Genomic DNA, 27,075 nt, shown 5'->3' on the forward strand with positions numbered 1-27,075 from the left:
CATTTCACTGCCTTTTGTATGACTTGAAGGTCTCGCTGTCTGATATCTTGAACAGCTTAAATCATTCTTAGTCTTATGTGTCAGATGTTTTCATGAATTTTACAACTGTAAAATTTACTCAAATACTCCTTGGAAGTGAATAGATTGTCAGTCATGCACTGATTGTTTTTTGAATGAGACATATCTTACTAGAAGGTAAACAGTTAACATACACTCATTTTCAAAATTTGTATATGTTAGGCTTTATTTCCTTATCTTTCAAATTACATTTCAGGAACAGCTATAATGGTGGTGGTTGTATTAGTTTTTAATTAAGTAGTAATTAATAAGAAAAGAGCAATGAAATACACTTAATTTTATCCAGCTCTCACTAAGGTTGATTACTTAACACGTTCATCAGTGACCCATATTAGTTTTATGTCTAAGTTATGTTGACGAACTTCAGTAAGAAGCTCTTGATATTCCGCCATGGTTGCACCACCCATATGGCACAATCTGCCTATACACCTGAGGGAGTTATCTTGCTTTAGCAGGAGACGAACTGTGTCCAGAGTCACCGTTGTTGAAACGTTAAACCATATTTCCTGAAAAGTGAGTGACAATTTTCACTAAATTTTTATGACCAAGATATGACCATAAGATTAAGGATGCTTCATCAAGTATGGCAATCACTGCTTACATGATATAAGATAGAAGTAGCAGCACAGAAAAAAAATAATAATAATATGGTTACCTCTGAAAGGATTTTGTGGTTTCTGAGAATGTATGGCTGAGCACCATATTCAAAAGTATGACTACAGAAAATCATCAGTCTTTAGGAGAAGGAACTGACGAAATACGGTAAAAGTTTAGAAATACCTGTGGTGATTCAGTAAAGAAATTTAACAAAAGAAAATCTCACTTCTAAATTTGGTAATGGATTTGTCTCCAGGACAGCAGTAAAAGTAGCATCATGCAGCCATTCCAGTTCCCCATCCATGCGTAAGGTGTGTAGCGCAGGAGTGTGGTTCAAAATGAAGCGTAGACGTTGGTCACTGACCACTCCAATCAACTTCAAGTGTTTTAAGTTTGGATGAGCTGGAGCTAGAATTCCAAAGTCTAGCCGATCATCACACTCTTCCAAACTGTGTCGAGCCTGTGAATGAATAATGGCTATAATTATGTACATTACAAATTTGAATGTTGAAGGATTACGTATCTCTTCAAACGTCAACATTCATTTATTGTTATATTTTGCTATCTTTGGATGAGTATGAAAATTGAGAACTTAAGTTTGAACGTATGCTGAGCTGACATGCTTTTCATTATATCCTAAAAAGATGAGCTACTTCTAGTCTTATCATGGACAAGAACACTTTGCGAACATTGCACTGGGTTTGTTCCTAGGCCATTTAGTTGTACTCTTTACTTTCATTGAGTCTGAAAGACCTTTCTGAAGTCAAAATCAAATCAAATTGTATACAAGATTATGAATTTCACATGGAATATTCAAAAGAATATCATAGTCATAAATTGGTGAGTATTTAGGATGGAAATCTTTAGTAGAGATTAATCTTTTCATGTCACACCATTGAGTTAAGTATGTGGTAGTTTTTTTTTTTTACTTAAAAGATATTTTCCAAGTCTGAAGCCTGAATGACAAAGTTACATTTTAATTTGTCATAGAAATTAAGATATTCATATATCTGGAACCTAATAGTTAATGGACCCCTAACTCAAGTATTTTGATATGTATTAGCAGTCTTACAGCTCATAAGAACTTGTTGGAACTTGTTTATGACACACAGGAGTGACATATACTGTCTGATGTTCATTCCATCTGGGAACTCCCAACAGGGGTAGCACCAGCAAAAGTCTCCAGTTTCCCTGTTCGTATATGCCTCCCTTGCATACCTTTCAGAATGCATGGATATATACTATTATATGATTCTTTTTTTTAAGATATTCACCCTATATGTAAGTTTCTGTAACATTAAATATTTATATTGTACTGCAGCAGTATTATAATGATTTCACTAATACTTATGTTTTTCCTCTTTTTCATCAAAAATTTTATTTCTTCGACCAGTAACCTAGTTTTAATGGTTACTCAGCTTTGCATTGCTCCATTGATTTCAAATTTCGTATCTTATGTATTTTTTAATGTACATTTTATCACAACAGTCTGTAAACTCAGCTTTGGAAGCAATTATTCATCGATGTAAGAATAACTTACTCAAATTGTATAACTATAAAATCCAATATCTTTATACTTTTTTCCTCGTGACTTTCTCCTTTTTTTTTTTTTTTCTGATAAATCTGTAACTCCCAATACTCATGTTGAACATACTTCACATCATGTTAACATCTCGCTTATCATGGAAACTCAGTATCATGCAAATAGCTGAGTTTTCATCTTTAAAACATTGAGCCTTGATCATTTCTGGAAAATTCTTCTCTCCTAAGCATTTACTCCGGTTATTGAATCATGCTTGCATGGAGTATTGCTCTTATTTCTAAGGCTGTTTTAGCTGTACCTTGTCACTTGACAGAGTCTAGTCTAAATCATTTCAACTTTTCAACTCTGCTGGTATGCTCTTAAAACTTATTTACTTTTCTTGTTGGTTACGTTTCCCCTTTTGTAGATATTATTATTAATTTTTCTTTTCAAGAGCTGCCTGCTTGTGTGCCTCCACAATTAGCTAGATCACCCCATATATAAAAAGTGACTGTGTCATGTAATTATTGTGCAACCGATGGCAAGTCCAGGATAGGCCATTGTGATGTCTGTTTCTTTACTACATGGCTAAGCTTTGAAACTTTGTTTTCCCTATTATAACCTTCTCCTTTTTACAAGGTAAGTTTTCCATATACTTAAAAATTCTAACTTTATTCTTCAACTTTTAACCTTTTTCATGTTACAATCAAGGTATGGCCCCTTTGGAGAGTCTGTTCTGTGACAGGAGCCTTTGAAAATCTGGAGAAAGAATATGATGGTTGATAGAGGTGCTTTGTGGAAGGTGTTATGAATATATGGTGTGGGAGGAAAGCAACTAGAAGCAGTGAGGAGTTTATTAGGGTTGTAGTGCAAAGAGACAAGTTAGAATAGGAATGAGTTTGAATGTAGAAAACTCAGAGGAAGTGAAATATTTTAGATACTTGGGAGTGGACACAACAGCAAATGAAACCATGGAAGATGATGTGAGTCACAGGGTGGATGAGAGGGCAAAGGTTCTGGGAGCATAGAGTAGTATGTGGAAAGAGAAATCTCTATCTAGGAGGGCAAAAATGGATATGTTTGAGGGTACATTAGTCCTGATGATGATGATGTGTGGATGCAAGTCATAGATTATAGATGAGATTGTATGGAAGAGGGTGAGTGTATTGGAAGTTAAATGTTTGAGGGTAATATTTGGTGGGAGATGGGTTGATAAAGTGAGTAATGACTGGGTAAGAGAGAGGTGTGGTGGTAAGAAGAATATGGTTGAGAGAGCTGAAGATATTGTGCTGAAATGGTTTGGACATATGGAGAGAATGAGTAAGGCAAGGTTGACAAAGAGGATGTATGTGTTAGAAGTAGAGGGGACAAGTAGAAAGGGGAGGCTGAATTGGAGATGAAAGTATGGAGTGAATAAGATTTTGAGTGCTTGGGGCTGAACATGCAGGGGGGTGAAAGGTATCCACGGGATAAATAAATTGGAGCAATGTAGGGTAAAGGGGAGGACATGCTGTCTGTGGACTGAATTAGGGCATATAAAGCTGCAGAAAGGCCTGTGGAGCCTAGTTGTGAGTAAGGGTCAGTGGTTTTAGTGCATTACACATGACAAGTAGAGAATGGATGTGAACGAATGAGGTCTTTTCTGTTTCTGTTCCTGGCACGACGTCAGTAACACTGGAACTGTGAACAGTCATGAAAGAAAAGAAATTATAATATATTTGTACACAATCACTTATGTTTTTGTAAGGTAGCATCAAGAAGAAATAGAAATTGCCTCATTTGCACACATCCATTCTTTAGATGTTGAGTATAATGTACCAGAGCCATATGAGCCTACCATCAAGTCAGTCCACACAGACTCTTCCCAAGTTTACCTTGACCACTTCGTAGCCTTGCTGTGGCCCACTGACAGCATGTCATCCCCCACATACCATGTCATTCCAATTTATTCTAAGTTTATCTCTCACCCTTTTGAATATACAAGCTGTGATACCCCAGGGCTTTGTTTGCTCCTTCCTTCTGTCTCCTTGATATCCCCCATCCTCCGCTTTTGACTGCATTTCCCCCTCATTGATCTTTCTCTTCATATGCCCAACACATTTCAGCACACCATGGTCAGTTCTCTCATTCAAACTGCGCTAACTACTACAGCTCTTTCTTACTCTGTCATTCCTTACATGATCAGTTTGATCTCACATCACATATTGTCCATAAGCATTTAATTTCCAGCAATGTCACCTTTTTCCTTTCCTCTGCATTGAAGGCCTAAGATTCACATCCATGCAACACTGACAAGAGCACTATACCTTCAAACACACCCATCTTTGCTCTGATAGAGACTGACTCCTTCCACACAGTTCATAATGCATCCAGGACCTTCACCCCCATTTGGTTCATACAATAATGCACTCAAGTCAAATAGTGAGAGGTATGATACAAAGAACTATTAAAATGGACCTAAAGCTAATGATGAGAGTGCTTGAGCACATAAAGAAATAAAGTTAAATGCAGCTGTAAAAGGAGAGGACTTGAGCATGTGAACTATACCCATTTTTGCTTTCCGAGATAACATTCTCACCTTCCACACATTCTTCATTTCTCCCAGAACCTTTGCCCCCTCCCCCACCTTGTGAGTCACCTCCACTTCCATGGTTCCACTCCCAGATATCTAAAACACTTAACTTCCTCCAATTTTTCTCCATTCAAACTCACATCCCAATTAACTTGTCCCTCAACCCTACTGAACCTGATAACCTTGCTCTTATTCACATTTCCTCACAACCTTCTCCTTTCACAAACTTTTCCAAACTCAGTGACCAACTTCTGCCGTTTCTCACTTGAATTAGCCACCAAAGCTTAAAATCGGCAAACAACAACTGACTTACTTCCCAGGCCCTGTCATTCCCAACAGACTACATACATAACCCTCTCTTCAACACTTTTGCATTTACCTCCCTAACCACCCCATCCATAAACAAATGAAACAACCATCACACACCCTGGCCGTAGACTAACCTATTCTGGGAACCAATCACTCTCCTCTCCTCCTACTCGCACACATGCCTTACATCCTTGGTAATAACTTTTCACTGCTTCTAGCAGCTTACCTCCCATACCATATACTCTTAAGACCTTCCGAAGAGCATCTTTATCACCCCAATCATATGGCTTCTCCAGGTACATAAATGCTACATACAAATCCATCTGTTTTTTAAGTATTTCTCACACACATTCTTCAAAGCAAACACCTGATCCACAAATCCCCTACCACTTCTGAAACCACAATGCTCTTTGCCAACCTGATACTTTGTGCATGCCTTCACCCTCTCAGTCAATACCATCCCATACAATTCTCCAGGAATATTCAACAAACTTATGCCTCTGTAGTATGAACACTCACCTTTATCCCCTTTGCCTTTGTGCAATGGCATTATGCATGCATTCTGCCAATCCTCAGGCACTTCACCATGGTCCATACATACAGTGAATATCCTTACCAACCAATCAACAACACAGTCACCCCCTTTCTTAATAAACTCTACTGCAGTACCACCCAAACCCACTGCCTTGTTGGATATCTTTTTCTGCAGAGCTTTCACTACCTCTTTTCTCTTTACCAAACCACTCTCCCTGACCCTCTCACTTTGCACATCACCCCAACCAAATCACCCTACATCTGACACTTTATCATCAAACACATTCAACAAACCTTCAAAATACTCACTTAATCTCCTTCTCACTTCATCACCACTTGTTATTGCTTATTACTTCACTGATGTTCCCACTTGTTCTCTTGTCTTATGCACACTATTTACCTCCTTCCAAAACATCTTATTCTCCCTAAAGGTTAATGATACTCTCTCACCCCAATTCTCATTTTTTCAACCCTTGCACCTTCCTCTTGACCTCCTGCTGCTTTCTTTTATCATTTGCACTCCTTCCAAATGGCTCTTTTTTTTCTTTCACTTACAGCTTTACTTCTTCATCCCACCACTCACTACTCTTTCTAATCTGCCCACCTCCCACATGCCACATTGGTCTTTTGCACATGCCAACTTGCTACCCTAAATATATCTCCTTCCTGACCCACTCCACTCACATCATTTTCTCTCACCTTTTGCCATTCTACACAATCTCTCCTGGTACTTCTTCACACAAATCTCCTTTCCAAGCTCACTTACTTTCACCACTCTCTTCTCCCCAACATTCTCTCTTCTTTGAAAACCTCTACAAATCTTCACCTTTCCCTCCACAAGATAGTGATCAGACATCCTTCCAGCTGCCCCTCTCAGCACATTGATATCCAAAAGTCTCTCTTTTACACGCCTATCAATTAACATGCAATCTAATAATGCCCCTTGACCATTTCTCTTCCTCACATACGTATACTTATGTATATCTCTTTTTAAACCAGGTATTCCCAGTTGCCAGTCTTTTTTCAGCACAAATCCACAAGCTCTTCACCATTTCCATTCTTAACACTGAATACCCTATGTACACCAGTTATACCCTTAACTGCCACATTACTCACCTCATTTAAATCTCCCATCACTAGTACCCCAGTCTCGTGCATCAAAATCACTGACACACTCACTCAGCTGCTCCCAAAATACTTGACTCTCTTGATCTTTGTTCTCATAAACAGGTGCATAAGCACCAATAATTACCCATCTCTCTCCATCCACTTTCACTTTTACCCACTTCAGTCTAGAAATTACTTTCTTACACTTATCACACACCCACAAATCCTGCTTCAGGAATAGTGCTACACTTATCACACACCCACAAATCCTGCTTCAGGAATAGTGCTACTCCTTCCTTAGCTCTTGTTCTCTCACCAACCCCTTACTTTACTCCCAAGACTTTTCCAAACCACTCTTCCCCTTTACCCTTGAGCTTCATTTCACTCAGAGCCAGAACGTTCATCCAGGTTTCTTTCCTTAAACATACTACCTATCTCTCCTTTTTTTTCATCTTTGTTACATCCACACACATTCAGACACCCAAATCTGAGCCTTTGGGGGGATGAGCACTCCCTGCTTGACTCCTTCTATTTTCCCTTTTAGAAATTGAAATACAAGGACAGGAAGGTTTCCAGCCCCCCACTTGCACCCCCTTTAGTCACCTTCTATGACACTTGGGGAATACTTGGGAAGTATTCTTTCTCCCCTATCCCCATAATAATAATAATACATATTTTTCAAAATTTCAGGTTTTATACTGAACTGCCTATCCCTCCTTAGCATCAGGAGCAAATGAGTATTGACCAAACTTATATACATCCAATCTCAAACTGTCATTTATAATGTACTAAAATCATGTGCTAGTATCTTCTGCCCCTGATGACTCGAAGCCTCTTTCAACTTCTTCCATCTCCTTTTCATTCTTCAGTATACAAGTGGTTAGCACAATGTGCTAACCATGCTGCTGTGGTAAAATCTTGTAGGTACTTATAGGTTGGCACCCTTTCCCCTTGCTCCCTCCACTTGACACACATCCTCATCATCTGTCTCTTTTCATTCATCCTCAGCACATTCTGTTCAGCTCTCCTAATCATATTTAGATATTACTGCACTTCTCTCTTGTACTATAACTTCTTATTTTATCAATTCTCTTTACATCATATGTTATCATCAAGAGTTCATTTCCAAAACATCCAAACTTCTTTTTGAAGGGCCTATGACATACACCTATATGAATAATAATTTTGATAATAATGTCACTCAGTATTCATTGTTTATCTTTGAAGTCTCATAAAGTCTTATTCTTAATATAGTTCTGAGAGGTTATAATTACATGAAGATGTCCATAACTTGTACGATTCATGAGTGTTATGGTACTCTTCAGTGCTTGTTAACAATATACTGATTGTAATGAATTATTAGAACATCACACAGCCATTGTGTTCCAACCACATAGTTAACTGCTGGGTATAATACATGTTAGCTATTTTTTAATGCTTCTACCATAAAGTGTGAATAATACTTTGCACAATATGCAATATTTCAACACCACTTAATTTGTTGATTAAGCTAGCACTCTTGCAGGATTATTTTGACATAAAATGATTCAGTAATACCATGCTACCTTATAAAACAAGCCATCCATCTTTAAATAGTATCTTCAAGGAAAAAAAAAAATATTTGATTACTGATGGCATACCTGTACTATGAAAAATTATTTAAATACTATGCCTGAAAAAGAAGAGCCAAAATATGAACATGAAATTGAAGTATAAGCTGGATAAAGGGTATGGATGAAAATGAGAAGGAAAATTCCTAGCATAATTGTTAGCGATTGAGGTGTGATATGTGTATGAAGTCAGAGGACCAAAGGGTATCACTGATACCCTCCTAATGTCTTAAAACTGTCTTAAACCCAACAACCTTGGGTATTGCAATTTTCTGGAATTTGGGTATTGATAATGTCAAGGATTCCTGATAGTAGACTGAATTAATCATTGCTTTTAGAGTTTAACCAAACAAAATTATGATTGTAATTATTTACTGTACTTACCAAGAGTTCTTCTTTGTTTCTGATGCCAAAATGTACATGTAGATTAAGGTAACAATAAGTGATTACTTAAGTGAAGTGCTTGTGAAAGTACCTGACCCAGCTGAATTTGGAGATGAGTTAACAGGAGAGACATCTTGCTGCAGTGAGTTTGAAACTTCAGGAGAGGGTAGGTATTCCATTTTATCAATTGTAGGGACTGGTTTGGATGTACTTGGAGGATCAAAACTCGGATGAGTGAGCTTTAGGCAAGAGGCTTAGTGGAGAGGTTAGAGATTTTGTATTTAGGTTTGCAAGATTTGAAGATTTCACAAGCAGATTTTCTTTTTCCTGAGCTTACACAGATGATTACACAGAAGATCAGTGTGCTGGGGATTTTGTTGAATACTAGTATCCTCTAAATTGCCAGATTAAGACATTAGAATGTAGAGTGAAGCAGTAGCTGAATAGATCAGTGAACCAAGGCTGAATGACTGAAATGGAGTGTAGATTTTGAATGTGAATATGTTGAAAATAAAAACCTGAAAGTATTATAGGCATCGGTAAAAATTTGATTTTTATTTTTTTATTTTATTTTAAGAGTAAATGTGAATAAGAGCAAGGTTATTAGGTACAGTAGGGTTGAGGGTCAAGTCAATTGGGAGGTGAGTTTGAATGGAGAAAAACTGGAGGAAGTGAAGTGTTTTAGATATCTGGGAGTGGATCTGGCAGCGGATGGAACCATGGAAGCGGAAGTGGATCATAGGGTGGGGGAGGGGGCGAAAATTCTGGGAGCCTTGAAGAATGTGTGGAAGTCGAGAACATTATCTCGGAAAGCAAAAATGGGTATGTTTGAAGGAATAGTGGTTCCAACAATGTTGTATGGTTGCGAGACGTGGGCTATGGATAGAGTTGTGCGCAGGAGGATGGATGTGCTGGAAATGAGATGTTTGAGGACAATATGTGGTGTGAGGTGGTTTGATCGAGTAAGTAACGTAAGGGTAAGAGAGATGTGTGGAAATAAAAAGAGCGTGGTTGAGAGAGCAGAAGAGGGTGTTTTGAAATGGTTTGGGCACATGGAGAGAATGAGTGAGGAAAGATTGACCAAGAGAATATATGTGTCGGAGGTGGAGGGAACGAGGAGAAGAGGGAGACCAAATTGGAGGTGGAAAGATGGAGTGAAAAAGATTTTGTGTGATCGGGGCCTGAACATGCAGGAGGGTGAAAGGAGGGCAAGGAATAGAGTGAATTGGAGCGATGTGGTATACCGGGGTTGACATGCTGTCAGTGGATTGAATCAAGGCATGTGAAGCGTCTGGGGTAAACCATGGAAAGCTGTGTAGGTATGTATATTTGCGTGTGTGGACGTATGTATATACATGTGTATGGGGGTGGGTTGGGCCATTTCTTTCGTCTGTTTCCTTGCGCTACCTCACAAACGCGGGAGACAGCGACAAAGCAAAAAAAAAAAAAAAAATTATTTTTTATTCATTTTTTTTTCAAGAAGGGAATTCATGTGAAAAAATGTGGATGAATGGACTTATAAAGAGATTACAATGGGCTAATTATTTGTACAATGCATTAAGCAGATATTGTGGAACAGATGCATGGAAAATAGACTTGCAGAGTGACTGCATTTACCTGTCATCATTAAATCCTTTCACAGTATCACAGAGTAGATCTGGTGCATAAAGTCTCTGAAATCACTTGTTTGTATCCTCAATCCACGCCCAGTATGTTAAAGTTTAACTTGAACTTCCACATGTACAAAAGTGCCTCTTTTGAACTTTATACACACGATACGTTTTATGGGATTAATGTCTCCATTCACAAGTGCACTATATATCTAAAATATACAGGGGTGTATCCAGCTGGGGAGAGGGGCAGTCAGCACTCCCTTTTGAGCTATACATTTGATATACAATACAGGAAACTCTCTTCATGATAATGATGATTTATATATCCTTGCAATTATTATAATCCTTTTCATTCCTTGAAAAGGAAATATGTATGAATATTTGTGCATATATGTTTATATGTGTATACGGGCATTTATGTTTATATTGGAAAGGATCACAATTTTGCACATGATCAAGTATATTCCTAAGAGTCCACGGGGAAAATGAAACACATTAAGTTCCCAAGTGCACTCATGTAATAATCACATCATCAGGGGAGATACAAGAGAGAAATATAACAGTCAGTTGATATACAACGAAGAGACGTAGCTAGGACGCCATTTGGTAAACATGCGATTGTCCAAGACGATTGTCCAGGTCTTGGACAATCGCATGTTTACCAAATGGCATTCTAGCTATGTCTCTTCGTTGTATATCATCTGACTGTTATATTTCTCTCTTGTGTCTCCCTGATGATGTGATTATTACACGAAAGTGCACTTGGAAACATATTGTGTTTCATTTTGCCTGTGGGCTCTTAGAAATTATGTATATATATGTGCTTATGAGTTTGGGAAAGTGTGTGAAAGGAGAAAGTTGAGAGTAAATGTGAATAAGAACAAGGTTATTAGGTTCAGCAGGGTTGAGGGACATGTTAGTTGGGATGTAAGATTGAATGGAGAAAAATTGGAGGAAGTGAACTATTTTAGATATCTAGGAGTGGACTTAGGAGTAAATGGAACCATAGAAGCAGAAGTGAGTCACAGGGTGGTGGAGGGGGCAAATGTTCTGGGAGCAATGAAGAATGTGTGGAAAGAGAGAACATTATCTCGGAGAGCAGAAATGGGAATGTTTGAAGGAATTGTGGTTGTGAGGCATGGGATATAGATAGGGTTATACGGAGGAGGGTGGATGTGTTGGAAATGAAATGTTTAAGGACAATATGAGGTGTGAGGTAGTTTGATTAAGTAATGAAAGGGTAAGAGAGATGTGTGGAAATAAAAGAGTGTGGTTGAGAGAGCAGAAGGGGGTGTGTTGAAATGGTTTGGATGTATGGAGAGAATGAGTGAGGATAGGTTAGCAAAGAGGATATTTGTGTCAGAAGTGGAGGGAACAAGGAGAACCAGGAGACCAAATTGGAAGTTGAAGGATGGAGGGAAAAAGATTTTGAGTGATAGGGGCCTGAACATGCAGGAGGGTGGAAGGCATGTACAGAATAGATTGAATTGAAACCATGTTGTATACAGGGGTCACTTTGCTGTCAGAGGACTGAACCAGGGCATGTGAAATGTCTGGGATAAATCTCTGAAAGGTTTGTGGGGCCTGGATGCGGATAGGGAGCTGTGGTTTTGGTGCATTACACAAGACAACTATTTCTTCAAACATATCCACTTTTGCTCTTCGAGATAACATTCTCTCTCTTTCCACACAATCTTCATCGCTTCCAGAAGCTTCACCCCCTCCCCTACCCTCTGACTCACTTCCACTTTTAGGGTTCTTGCTAATAATGATAACAGTTTCACCATCTTCCCAGAATAGTGGTAAGTTTATTGTAGTGAAATTGTTTTTACTCCAAAAGCATTTGTTTCAACAACAAAAAACTTATTCTTACTCTCATTTGATTTATGTTATCAAGTATAAACATATTGATTCAGAACTGGTTTTCAGTCTTATAATAAATCTTATAATAGCTGTATTAAATCTTTTTTCACAATTTTGCTTATGTTAGTGATTGATTTTAACATCCAAATAACTTCAAACTCTTAAGTTCTCAAAGTGATACAGCATTCTTACATAACAGTCTTGTTCTGAGATTTTCATTATTTTACTGATTTCATAATCCCCAAACCCAGTCCTGGATATGCACCTGAGCAAGTAGAAAATTAGTCAAGAGGAAATCTGAAGATAGGAGATTTGAAGAAATTTCGATGCTGTACAGAGGAGTCGCCATAATTCAAGGGTTAGAAACCAGAAGTCTCTGTGAATTATCAAAGCGCAAATTTTGGTTTAATAGATTTAAATGGAAGTAATTGATTAGGTTCTGGAGGCCAAATAATATGCACAGATTGTTCCAAAACTGCTTTAATAAACAGTAAATATAATACATAATTCATCAACAAATACAAGATAGGAAAAAAGAATAATACTTTAACTTACATGATACGAATGGCATGTTTTGAATCTTTTGATGCAGAATCACTGGTAATTTAGTCCTCCACTTTCCCTTCTGGTGTACAATCATATGATTCAGCAGAGAATTTATCAAACATTTTGTACATGATATGCAGGTCCTTACAGCACATCATCATTACCAAACAATATTTTTTTACCAACTATATTTTTCATTACCAGATTTCCTTGAATTTGGTAATGGAATATACTGAATTTGAACCATTGGTTGAGGATGCTTTGAGAATCCTTTCTAAGCTGAAGTGGGAACTTGGCCACCAGTTGCACTGACCTAGAGAGTCATACACTGCAGCTGCCACTACTTGGCCATAAATGATGAAAATCTGACCGCAAAATATGAAAAAGTATAATCGAGGTATCCGCGAATTTGAATGTCATGAATTAATTGCGACTCCACTGTATTATGAAACAAGTAGTCAAAGAAATTACTTGACATTTTGGATTTATGAAAAAGGAATAACTATAAATGAATTCCTTAATATACTGTATGAGTGAAATGAATGGAAAGAGATTCAAAGGAATACCAAAGATAAGGTATGCTGTGAGCAAATATATATATTAGAGAATCATCAACCAGAAGTGTGCAAAGATGTATGGAGCGCATGTTATTTACTGGAGACAGTAAATAATGCATCCTTATGAAAACTGTATCGTAAAAGTGCACAGGATATACAGAAGCTTCTGCAGTCAAGATGGATATATCATCAGTATGGAGAACAGAAAATTATTTAAAGGCATATTCAAAAGTGGTCAATGGATTGAATTAGGGCTTGTGAAGCATTTGGGGTAAACAATGGAAAGTTTTGTGGGGCCTAGATGTGGAAAGGGAGCTGTGGTTTCAGTGCATTACACATGACAGCTAAAGACTGAGTGTGAACGAATGTGGCCTTTGTTGTCCTTTCCTAGTGCTACCTTATGCACGCGGGGGGAACTGGGGTGCCAATTCCTGTGTGGCGGGGTGGCGATGGAAATGAATGAAGGCAGCAAGTATGAATATGTACATGTGTATATATGTATATGTCTGTGTATGTATACACTGAAATGTATAGGTATGTATATGTGCATGTATGTATATACATGTGTATGTGGGTGGGTTGGACCATTCTTTTGTCTGTTTCCTTGCGTTACCTCGCTAATGTGGGAGAAAGCGACAAAATATAATAAAATATAAAACACAAATGCATATTTTATGCATTTGTGCTTGTTTAATGAATGTGTATGAGGTAGGACACACATGAAAGTCATTAACTTTGAACTGTGAGAGGAGATTAATGAAAATAGATTTTTAGGATAAATTACTGAAGTTTGTCGAAAGCTGATGGTACAGTGGATATTTTCATGTGTTAGGATTGGTATAATGACCATATAAAACAGTTTGTACATGAAAAAGAAATTATCTTGAGATACAGAATGTTGAATTGAATGATATGAGATGCGAAGAAAAATTACCTGAATAAATTATTGCAAATGGTCCAACATAAATACTTCGTTAGAAAGAGTGAAAATAGAATTTTACTAGTCATAGGATCACAATGTATTGATTATGAAAAATGAAAGATGATTATTATGGATATTCAGTATGATTTGGGTATAAAGTCTGAAGAGTAAATATGAATTATGAAGCAGTAATAATTATGATGTCAGTTTGAAAAGAACTTGGGGACATATTGTACCTTGTTATACAAAAAGTACTATGATGTGGCAATCAGGAAGGATGATTTATACTGTAAAAAGGAATATGTAGTGAAATTTGATTGAGTCAATCAGTCCAAGAAGGAAATTAGAGTAAGAGTGGACAAAAGATATACCTATAAAATAAAAAGTACAAAGCAAAATAAATATGCCATGAAGCATTCAAAAAAGAAAATTACTTACAGATCAGTTGAAAAGGTTCATGTTAATACACCATTAGTGTAAAACTTCCCTATCACTCTCAAGTGAGGATATTTTCATAAGGAGTGAGTACAGAGGGGGAGCCATTGATGTTATAGCTCCAATATATAATCTCGTACTAAGAATGTTAGTGCCCAAATGCTTACCCGATCTGGTCGCTCTGCATCTGTCTATCCAAATAATCATCATCATTAGAAAAGGTGAATCTTTCCCTGAGATAAATTGGAAAACAATACTAGTAAAGAGAGAAACTTGCTTACTTAGCAAACAAATTCCTCTAAACTTCTCATTAGACATTCTGTAACTGGCTAGGACTGTCGGTAACAAATACTTTTACTGAGTTACAGCTAGTCTTATACATAAACATTCTTTGCTCTGTGTTCAGTGTTTCTATTATCCACCAAATTAACAGCTACTTATGTGCATCTTACAAAAATAATCAGCATAAAAGTACAATAAGAACCATGACAGCAGATTATCAATTCAAGAATGGGCTTTGGAGCTTGTTTCTTTACAATCTGCTTGTACTGTAAATTCATGCACATACAAAATTAGCTGTAATTTAGCATCCATATAAGTGACCTGTGAAAGATCAGATAGGTAAGCAATTATCTGTCTATTCATTATTTACCCATGAACTTTATTTTCCAATATTATCAGTTCATATTCTGTTGCATTTTATGCCATATGGTACTTCTTGGCCACATCTGAAACTATAAGTATGTGGCCTTTTAACAGAAATGTTAATACATTTCATTATTTCCTCACTTGTTCCATTCATTCATGAATGTATTATCGTAGAAGAATTTCTTCATCTTTTCTGACTTTTATTCTGCTACTTTCCTATTGTCTTCCAATATCAAAAGTTTCTATGGCAATTTGATTATAATAAAATTGCCATAGAAACTTGGAAGTTATAATCAGATCTCCTCTCTTCAATCTCATCTAGCATGGTCAGCTGTGTGGCTGCTACCTCTTCTCTAACTCTCTTACTTTAGGTACAACCATTTTTGCTCACTACTAAGTATTCTTTAGGAAAACTGCTAATCAGAACTAGCAATGCATAATTTGACTGGGGTCGGTATATGCTGTGAATATGCTTCTGAACATCTTGTCCATGTTCTTGAAATTTAGTTCTTATTTGTTATTTACTTTCTTTACAATTAAATGAATATGGTGGTCTGCTGACATGCTATGTACTATGTCAGTCCCCTTGCCCTTAACATACTTTTCACTCCTGTAATTTGTCTCCTTTCATGTGAGTCATGATCTGGTCTCAGTTATATGTGTTCCATCATCACTGCTTTTGGCTAGGTTGAATTTCAGTAACCACATATCTGACTACAGCTGGAACCTGTCCAGGGCTGCTGAGAGCTGATGCATGCCCTGGGGAAGGGTTGGCTTATGGCCACCCCAAGGCCATGAGGGCTGTGGGGCCCCATGTGACCAGCAAGATGGCAACAAATGATAATCTATAAAGAATGATTAATCTCTATTAAGAAAATAAAAATCTTTTCTGTTATTTGATTAAGTACTTTAGTAATATCTTTAGATTTCATCTCCCTTCTGGATTCCTGACAGGCCCAGACCCCAGGCATTATTCTATGGTTTCCCTGCCCTGTCAGTGGGCTCAGGCCCACTAACAGGGGCAACCATCTGTTGTCACAATCCTAAATACCTATCTCTTGTAACTACAGCATCATTTTGCCAATACATTTAGGTGTGATTCAAGATCTGACTGTGCTAGCTAGTTAAAAAAAAAAAAAATCCATATAAGCACATTTGCACAGTAAATTACTAAACAAAAGCAGGGAATATTTTCCAACATTTCCAAACTGCACTATTTGCAGATTTTTCACACTCCCAAAACATAAGTTGTAAAAGTCCAAGTTCACATTAGTTTATTGTATTTGTATTTAACTTATGATTGTTGAGCTCACTTAATGCTTACTTGAATGAAATGACAATGCCAGTCTTAATGCAATATGACTGATTCATTTTTTCTGTTTCTCATAAAAAATCAGTACTTAAAAAAAGTCATGAGTCTAGAAATATGTAAAGGTGAGATTTATATTGTACACTAGTAAAATAATATAAAATAAAAATTAAAACCAACAGAAAAGAATATTCTAAGTCTTAAATAATTTTACCATTTTCAAAACAATTATGTGGAAAAATAGATACACAGTATACTTATTGTTACAATAAGAGAATTGTGCTTATTTAGACATCCGTAGAATTTTTTAAAGAAGTCATAGGCACCCATGACACTCTTGCAAACTCTAATTATTGATTTCTAGAAACTAACTCGTAGACTTTCACTTTTAAAGAATCTGACTACATAATTATCACCAGTTCAATATTTTATTTTAGATTTTTCATCATCCTCATAAAACAATCACCATAATAACAGATATGATACTGTTGCAAATGCAGGAATCTCAAGTATGGTTGTAAATTATACCAAAATGATTAGCTTTTATTAATAAGGTATCTCAATAAAATCAGAATGAATACAATCTAAGAAATCTGTGTGCTATTGATTACCAAAAAACATTATAAAAAGTAGCGTTCTAATATTGATTTTTAAAGTTCATTAACCCTTAAACTGCAACATACATTTGTCAGTGCCATATGTATTGTGACACATCTGAAATGGAAAATTTCCATGCTACTGTAATTAATAAACTAATCCAAGTTTAGCATTCATAAACCATATCATGTCCCAGAGGCCTCCTCACACCAACCACACATCACTCAGTCTTCAGGAGAATCTGTCAACATGATGGACACTTGTACATCACCATTTTCTAGTCACCCAGTACCATATACTTCCCATGGTACATATGATGTGCAACAAAAGTGTTGTGTGAGGAAAAGTGTTGGTAAAGTGCAAGCTCGCTAGTAAGCCTTAAACTAGCTCACTCTTTATTTGGATATCCTAAGTCACACGTCATTTGTTAGTCCATCTTCCTCTAGTGGCGGTACAGGTAGTGTGCAAGAGAAATCTAATGCAGAGTGTCTGTTAAGCTTTATAGATATTCTCTGATAATGTTTAATCTCTCTATGCCCATTACTCACATTTTCTGTTTGATTGTTCTACTTGTGGCATATGTCATTTGTTGGTACTTGATCAAGTGCAACATAGTACATTAACTGAGACAAGATTTCTGTGTCAGCATTTTCGAGATTTTTTGCCAAGTTAACCACTCCTCTCTCCTCCTTCCTCTCTTATTATGCAATATTTGCTCCTCTCCCTGCTACACATCTACATGCTTGGCTAAGCAGCCCCTTGATGCTGAAGTCAATATTCCACCATGGCAAAATAAAGATAAAGGATTATATTTTTTTCATCATTCATCCTTCTGCATCCATATCTTTAATTTTATGAGAATATAATAAGTTTTTAAGGTGTTGTCTTGTTTTTTGCACATAAAGTGGTAGCCAGGTTTTCTCATAGATGCACAGTAAGGCTTGAAATAATTTACAAAAGGAATAAGAAAATGACACATAACAGGCAACACTGGTGTGCTGGACATGTTGTATCTACAGTAAAGAAGCAGCAGATGCTGCAGCTAAAGGAGTTGTACTGAGCAATCTACAAATGGGAGTTATAACTTACAATAATCTTAAAGGCAGATTAAATAACTGTTAGATATACATGGCAACCTACGTGGGACTTGAAAGCCCAAAGAATAACGAACTACAGTTAATAAAGAGAGGTGTTGAAGTATGGTGTTCCTACCCCAAAAGGAAGCCCTAATTTGAGGCACTTCCCTGTTGACTGGGGATGGGTCATACTATGTTGACCATGGTCACTTAATGGAGAGGAGACTGCCCCAGTATGGGACACCTGCAATTGCAATATTGCTGTGGAACCTGTTCTAATAGAATGCCAACGATATATGAGTCTCAGACTCATATATGAATTAAAATAATGGGAAAAATGAGAGTACTGGAGAAATTTTAGACAATTATGTTAAAAACATTAATGAATTTAGAAGAAGCCAAAATCTCTATTAATAGTTTCAAGCTTTTTATATTTTCTTGAAGCCAAAACATAATTGTTTTAAGTTTTAAGATATCTTTTAAAGGAAGTCATAATACATAATTCAGTAAGATTACTTTTAAGTTCTTAGATATCTTTTTCATGCTAAAAGTCACTTAATAACCTTTAGGTTTCAGTGCCTTACAATTTTTCAAACTCAATAAAACAGAAATCTCACTACACATGCCTTTCAGTTCTCCTGATGTATATCATACACCTGGCAATGAGTATCATATGTTAGAGGGCACAAAGCACATGTAAACGATGTTTCTTCAGGTTGAGTTGTATATCATTTTAGAAAATTATATTCTAGTTAACGGAAACATCAAGCTTTTACAGATACTGTTTAGAATATGTAATAATTCCCACAGAGATTGTACAGAAGATATTAGGCCTGTTGCAGTGAAAGGGTTAATGATTTTCAACTTTAGAATTACTTTACATTTATTCATTTCACTTGTTTCCTATTCATTAGCTGATGCTTGGATTGTATTTAGTGATTTGATGGAAACTGAATCATTTATTCAGGATATACTTCTTATGAAATTGGAATTATGATAAACTGATATCTGACCTTGTAATCCCCAGAGAAGGTAAGAGTAACAAGACTTGGGCAGCAACTTGCAACAACATTGTGAACCTGTGGAAGAATTTTTTCTATGTAGGATGATATAATGTGAACAATACAGTTGATAAAATTATGTGTTTTAGTATACAAATTACTTTTCCAAAAGAAGGAGCAAAAGAAGGGGGCCAAGTGAGGACCTTCCCACTTAGGCTCAGTCCTCTGTTTTTAAAGCTACCTTGCTAATGTGGGAAATGGCAAATTTGTATGAAATATAAATATATGTATAAGTCAATTGGGAGGTAAGTTTGAATGGAGAGAAACTGGAGGAAGTGAAGTGTTTTAGATATCTGGGAGCGGATTTGGCAGCGGATGGAACCATGGAGGTGGAAGTGAATCATAGGGTGGGGGAGGGGGCGAATGTTCTGGGAGCGTTGAAAAATGTGTGGAGGTCGAGAATGTTATCTGGGAAAGCAAAAATGGGTATGTTTGAAGGAATAGTGGTTCCAACAATGTTATATGGTTGTGAGGCGTGGGCTATAGATAGAGTTGTGTGGAGGAGGGTGGATGTGCTGGAAATGAGATGTTTGAGGACAATATGTGGTGTGAGGTGGTTTGATCGAGTAAGTAATGTAAGGGTAAGAGAGATGTGTGGTAATAAAAAGAGTGTGGTTGAGAGAGCAAAAGAGGGTGTTTTGAAATGGTTTGGTCACATGAAGAGAATGAGTGAGGAAAGATTGACAAAGAGGATATATGTGTCTGAGGTGGAGGGAACGAGGAGAAGTGGGAGACCATATTGGAGGTGGAAAGATGGAGTGAAAAAGATTTTGAGTTATCGGGGCCTGAACATGCAGGAGGGTGAAAGGCGTGCAAGGAATAGAGTGAATTGGAACAATGTGGTATACCCGGGTCGACATGCGGTCAATGGATTGAACCAGGGCATGTGAAGTGTCTGGGGTAAACCATGGAAAGTTCTGTGGGGCCTTGATGTGGAAAGGGGGCTGTGGTTTCGGTGCATTATACATGACAGCTAGAGACTGAGTGTGAACGAATGTGGCCTTTGCTGTCTTTTCCTAGCACTACCTCGCGCACATGCGGGGGAGGGGGTTTTCATTTCATGTGTGGTGGGCTGGCGACGGGAATGAATAAGGGCAGACAGTATGAATTATGTACGTGTATATATGTATATGTCTGTGTGTATATATATATGTATACGTTGAGATGTATAGGTATGTATATGTGTTGTGTGTGGACGTGTATGTATATACATGTGTATGTGGGTGGGTTAGGCCATTCTTTCATCTGTTTCCTTGCGCTACCTCGCTAACGCGGGAGACAGTGACAAAGTATAATAAATATAAAAAAATAAAAATGTATATATATATATATATATATATATATATATATATATATATATATATATATATATATATATATTTGGTAAAGTGTGTGAAAGAAGAAAGTTAAGAGTAAATGTGAATAAGAGCAAGGTTATTAGGTACAGTAGGGTTGAGGGTCAAGTCAATTGGGAGATAAGTTTGAATGGAGAAAAACTGGAGGAAGTAAAGTGTTTTAGATATCTGGGAGTGGATCTGGCAGCGGATGGAACCATGGAAGCGGAAGTGGATCATAGGGTGGGGGAGGGGGCAAAAATCCTGGGAGCCTTGAAGAATGTGTGGAAGTCGAGAACATTATCTCAGAAAGCAAAAATGGGTATGTTTGAAGGAATAGTGGTTCCAACAATGTTGTATGGTTGCGAGGCGTGGGCTATGGATAGAGTTGTGCACAGGAGGATGGATGTGCTGGAAATGAGATGTTTGAGGACAATGTGTGGTGTGAGGTGGTTTGATCGAGTAACGTAAGGGTAAGAGAGATGTGTGGAAATAAAAAGAGCGTGGTTGAGAGAGCAGAAGAGGGTGTTTTGAAATGGTTTGGGCACATGGAGAGAATGAGTGAGGAAAGATTGACCAAGAGGATATATGTGTCGGAGGTGGAGGGAACGAGGAGAAGTGGGAGACCAAATTGGAGGTGGAAAGATGGAGTGAAAAAGATTTTGTGTGATCGGGGCCTGAACATGCAGGAGGGTGAAAGGAGGGCAAGGAATAGAGTGGATTGGATCGATGTGGTATACCGGGGTTGACGTGCTGTCAGTGGATTGAATCAGGGCATGTGAAGCGTCTGGGGTAAACCATGGAAAGCTGTGTAGGTATGTATATTTGCGTGTGTGGACGTATGTATATACATGTGTATGGGGGTGGGTTGGGCCATTTCTTTCGTCTGTTTCCTTGCGCTACCTCGCAAACGCGGGAGCAGCGACAAAGCAAAAATATATATATATATATATATATATATATATATATATATATATATATATATATATATATATATATAAGAGTGAGTGCTCAAATTACAGAGGTATAAGTTTGTTGAGTATTCCTGGTAAATTATATGGGAGGGTATTGATTGAGAGGGTGAAGGCATGTACAGAGCATCAGATTGGGGAAGAGCAGTGCGGTTTCAGAAGTGGTAGAGGATGTGTGGATCAGGTGTTTGCTTTGAAGAATGTATGTGAGAAATACTTAGAAAAGCAAATGGATTTGTATGTAGCATTTATGGATCTGGAGAAGGCATATGATAGAGTTGATAGAGATGCTCTGTGGAAGGTATTAAGAATATATGGTGTGGGAGGCAAGTTGTTAGAAGCAGTGAAAAGTTTTTATCGAGGATGTAAGGCATGTGTACGTGTAGGAAGAGAGGAAAGTGATTGGTTCTCAGTGAATGTAGGTTTGCGGCAGGGGTGTGTGATGTCTCCATGGTTGTTTAATTTGTTTATGGATGGGGTTGTAAGGGAGGTAAATGCAAGAGTCCTGGAAAGAGGGGCAAGTATGAAGTCTGTTGGGGATGAGAGAGCTTGGGAAGTGAGTCAGTTGTTGTTCGCTGATGATACAGCGCTGGTGGCTGATTCATGTGAGAAACTGCAGAAGCTGGTGACTGAGTTTGGTAAAGTGTGTGGAAGAAGAAAGTTGAGAGTAAATGTGAATAAGAGCAAGGTTATTAGGTACAGTAGGGGTGAGGGTCAAGTCAATTGGGAGGTGAGTTTGAATGGAGAAAAACTGGAGGAAGTGAAGTGTTTTAGATATCTGGGAGTGGATCTGTCAGCGGATGGAACCATGGAAGTGGAAGTGGATCATAGGGTGGGGGAGGGGGCGAAAATTTTGGGAGCCTTGAAAAATGTGTGGAAGTCGAGAACATTATCTCGGAAAGCGAAAATGGGTATGTTTGAGGGAATAGTGGTTCCAACAATGTTGTATGGTTGCGAGGCGTGGGCTATGGATAGAGATGTGCGCAGGAGGATGGATGTGCTGGAAATGAGATGTTTGAGGACAATGTGTGGTGTGAGGTGGTTTGATCGAGTAAGTAACGTAAGGGTAAGAGAGATGTGTGGAAATAAAAAGAGCGTGGTTGAGAGAGCAGAAGAGGGTGTTTTGAAATGGTTTGGGCACATGGAGAGAATGAGTGAGGAGAGATTGACCAAGAGGATATATGTGTCGGAGGTGGAGGGAACGAGGAGAAGAGGGAGACCAAATTGGAGGTGGAAAGATGGAGTGAAAAAGATTTTGTGTGATCGGGGCCTGAACATGCAGGAGGGTGAAAGGAGGGCAAGGAATAGAGTGAATTGGAGTCATGTGATATACAGGGGTTGACGTGCTGTCAGTGGATTGAATCAAGGCATGTGAAGCGTCTGGGGTAAACCATGGAAAGCTGTGTAGGTATGTATATTTGCGTGTGTGGACGTGTGTATGTACATGTGTATGGGGCGGGGGTTGGGCCATTTCTTTCGTCTGTTTCCTTGCGCTACCTCGCAAACGCGGGAGACAGCGACAAAGTATAAAAAAAAAAAAAAAAAAAAAAATATATATATATATATATATATATATATATATATATATATATATATATATATATATATTGGAAAGGATCACAATTTTGTGCATGATCAAGATATTCCTATGAGTGTTTCATTTTCCCTGTGAACTCATAGGAATATGTGTATATATATATATATATATATATATATATATATATATATATATATATATTTTTTTTTTTTTTTTTTTTTTTTTTTTTTACTTTGTCGCTGTCTCCCGCGTTTGCGAGGTAGCGCAAGGAAACAGACGAAAGAAATGTCCCAACCCCCCCCATACACATGTACATACACACGTCCACACACACAAATATACATACCTACACAGCTTTCCATGGTTTACCCCGGACGCTTCACATGCCTTGATTCAATCCACTGACAGCACGTCGACCCCAGTATACCACATCGTTCCAATTCACGCTATTCCTTGCACGCCTTTCACCCTCCTGCATGTTCAGGCCCCGATCACTCACAATCTTTTTCACTATATCTTTCCACCTCCAATTTGGTCTCCCTCTTCTCCTCGTTCCCTCCACCTCTGACACATATATCCTCTTGGTCAATCTTTCCTCACTCATTCTCTCCACGTGACCAAACCATTTCAAAACACCCTCTTCTGCCCTCTCAACCACACTCTTTTTATTACCACACACCTCTTTTACCCTATTATTACTTACTCGATCAAACCACCGCACACCACATACTGTCCTCAAACATTTCATTTCCAACACATCCACCCTCCTCCGCAAAACTCTATCTATAGCCCACGCCTTACAACCATATAACATTGTTGGAACCACTATTCCTTCAAACATACCCATCTTTGCTTTCCGAGATAATGTTCTCGCCTTCCACACATTTTTCAAAGCTCCCAGAACTTTTGCCCCCTCCCCCACCCTATGACTCACTTCCGCTTCCATGGTTCCATCCGCTGCCAAATCCACACCCAGATATCTAAAACACTTCACTTCCTCCAGTTTTTTTCCATTCAAACTTACCTCCCAATTGACTTGTCCCTCAACCCTACTGTACCTAATAACCTTGCTCTCATTTACATTTACTCTCAGCTTTCTTCTTTCACACACTTTACCAAACTCAGTCACCAGCTTCTGCAGTTTCTCACATGAATCAGCCACCAGCGCTGTATCATCAGCGAACAACTGACTCACTTCCCAAGCCCTCTCATCCACGACAGACAGGATACTTGCCCCTCTCTCCAAAACTCTTGCATTCACCTCCCTAACAACTCCATCCATAAACAAATTGAACAACCATGGAGACATTACGCACACATGCTGCAAAACGACATTCACTGAGAACCAATCATTTTCCTCTCTTCCTACTTGTATATATGCCTTACATGCTCGATAAAAACTTTTCACTGCTTCAAGCCACTTGCCTCCCACACCATATATTCTTAATACCTTCCAGAGAACATCTCTATCAACTCTTATCATATGCCTTCTCCAGATCCATAAATGCTACATACAAATCCATTTGCTTTTCTAAGTATTTCTCACATACATTCTTCAAAGCAAACACCTGATCCACACATCCTCTACCACTTCTGAAACCACAGTGCTTTTCCCCAATATATATATATATATATATATATATATATATATATATATACTGGGGTGTCTAAATGTGTGTCGATATAACCAAGATGAGAGAGAGAGAGTCTGATGCTCTGTACATGCTTTCACCCTCTCAATCAATACCCTCCCATATAATTTCCCAGGAATACTCAACAAACTTATACCTCTGTAATTTGAGCACTCACCTTTATCCCCTTTGCCATTGTACAATGGCACTATACATGCATTCCATGTCATTTCCTGGGGAGGTAATGCCATGACACAGAAGAAAGTCGCATCCACTCACATATCCATATATATGCGCACACACACACATTCGTTCACTTTCTGTCTCTAGCTGTAATGTGCAGCACACTGAAACCACAGCTCCCCATCAACATCCAGGCCCCACAGACCTCTCCAAGCCCACCCCAGATGTTTCACATACCCTGGTTCAGTCCACTAACAGCGCATTTACCCTGGTATAACACATCGTTCCAATTCACTGTATTCCTTGCATGCCTCTCACCCTCCTGTATATTCAGAATGGCCCTAATTGCTCAAAATCTTTCTCACCCCATCCTTCCCCCTCCAATTTGGTCTCCCACTTCTCATTCCCTCCACCTCTGACACATATATCCTCTTTGTCAATCTTTCCTCACTCATTCTCTCCATGTTACCAAACCATTTCTACACACCCTCCTCTGCTCTCTCAACCACACTCTTTTTATTTCCACACATTTCCCTTACCCTTTCATTACTCAATCAAACCACCTCACACCATATATTGTCCTCAAGCATTTCATTTCCAACACATACCCCTCCTCCATGCAACCCTTTCTATAGCCCATGCCTCACAACCACATAACATTGCTGGAACTACTATTCGTTCAAACATACCCATTTTTGCTCTCCAAGTTAACGTTCTCTCCTTCCACACCTTTTTCATTGCTTCCTGAACTTTCACCCCATCCCCCACCCTGTGACTCACTTCTGCTTCCATGGTTCCATTCACTGCTAAGTCCATTCCCAGATAACTAAAACACTTCACTTCCAATTTTTTTCCATTTAAACTTACATCCCATTTAACTTGACCCTCAACCCTACTGAACCTAATAACCTTGCTCTAATTCACATTTACTCTCGACTTTCTCTTTTCGTACACTTTTCCAAATTTATCACCAACCTCTCCAGTTTCTCACTTGAATTAGCCACCAGAGCTGTATCATTGGCAAACAACAACTAACTCACTTCCCAGGCCCTCTCATCCCCAACAGACTGCATACTTGCTTGCTTTCATCCATTCCTGGTGTTACCCCGCCCCATAGGAAACAGCATTGCTACCCCCTGCTTCAGGTATGAATTATTATGTGTAGAATATTTTAGTAATATATGGCAGGTAAATGATATATTATATGAAAAATAAATGAACAACAGCATTAGAATCTGAAAATAAATGTATAAAAACAATAAAAAGGTATGAGAAACAATAGAGAATTTTGTAAGACCAAGAGTTAAAATTTTGAGCTTCTGCTAGGTTCCCACCTACAGATCTGAAAGAAAGAGCACCTGCTATTCAAGGCTTAAAATGTCACTTCATCCCCAACATCATGTGTATCCAAGATGATTCATCCTCACTGAACCATCAGGAACAGGAGTACACAAAGATAACAAGGTGTCTTTCCTTACAGAAAGGGAGTTAGACTATGAAATATGATTGAAATACCTCATAGGAAGAAAGATCAAAGTGCAAAGATTTTTTGTTGTAAAGTGAGTATGCTCAGGGATAGAGTTCAGAAGTTGGTAAATCACCTGAGTTGTAGGGGAAATTAAGAAAGATGAAAATGCAGGCTTGCCCATGTTTGGAATTTTGATGGAAGATAACAAAGACCTTGAAAAATGATATATCAAGTGCCTATGGGTGAGGTTTATTTTCTGGTGCAAATAGTGAATCAGGACAGTGAAAATAAAATAAAATTAATCATTTTGAAAGACATGTAGCCTTATAATGGTGTGATTATATAATGTAGAAAATGATTATTGACATTATGTGGCATGAATGAAGAACAGATATGGAAGAAATATGTATAAGCCCGCCTGGGTATGGTAACTAAAAAGGTATGAGAGATTGTGTGTGTAAATTAGGTGCTGTTACTGATGAATAAATATTTCCAGTGACTGTTTTGTTTGGAAATAATTCATCTTGACCTGCCTAATGTATGTACAGAAAAGTTACACCTGATATGGGGTAAGAAAAATTAAAAGGAAGTATGCAGTATTATGGCTTTCA

The 27,075-nt window shown here is 38.0% G+C and overlaps 1 protein-coding gene across 3 annotated transcripts in view; it reads right to left on the minus strand.

The window, feature by feature from the left end:
* Positions 1–217: 217 nt before the first annotated feature.
* Positions 218–27,075, minus strand: part of LOC139759225 (uncharacterized) — a 39,302-nt gene continuing 12,444 nt past the window's right edge. For 2 of the 3 annotated variants that reach the window (XM_071681314.1, XM_071681315.1), the window contains exons 6-9: positions 19,293–19,358; positions 14,817–14,840; positions 902–1,135; positions 218–584 (exon numbers count right to left, since the gene is read on the minus strand). In XM_071681314.1, coding sequence (XP_071537415.1) covers positions 381–584; positions 902–1,135; positions 14,817–14,840; positions 19,293–19,358 — 528 coding nt within the window. In that variant the 3' untranslated portion in view covers positions 218–380. The remainder of the gene's footprint in view (positions 585–901; positions 1,136–14,816; positions 14,841–19,292; positions 19,359–27,075) is intronic. The other variant, XM_071681316.1, reaches the window with a different exon arrangement.

Source organism: Panulirus ornatus, chromosome 32 (assembly GCF_036320965.1).
Source record: "Panulirus ornatus isolate Po-2019 chromosome 32, ASM3632096v1, whole genome shotgun sequence".
Classification (NCBI taxonomy): Eukaryota; Metazoa; Arthropoda; class Malacostraca; order Decapoda; family Palinuridae; genus Panulirus; species Panulirus ornatus.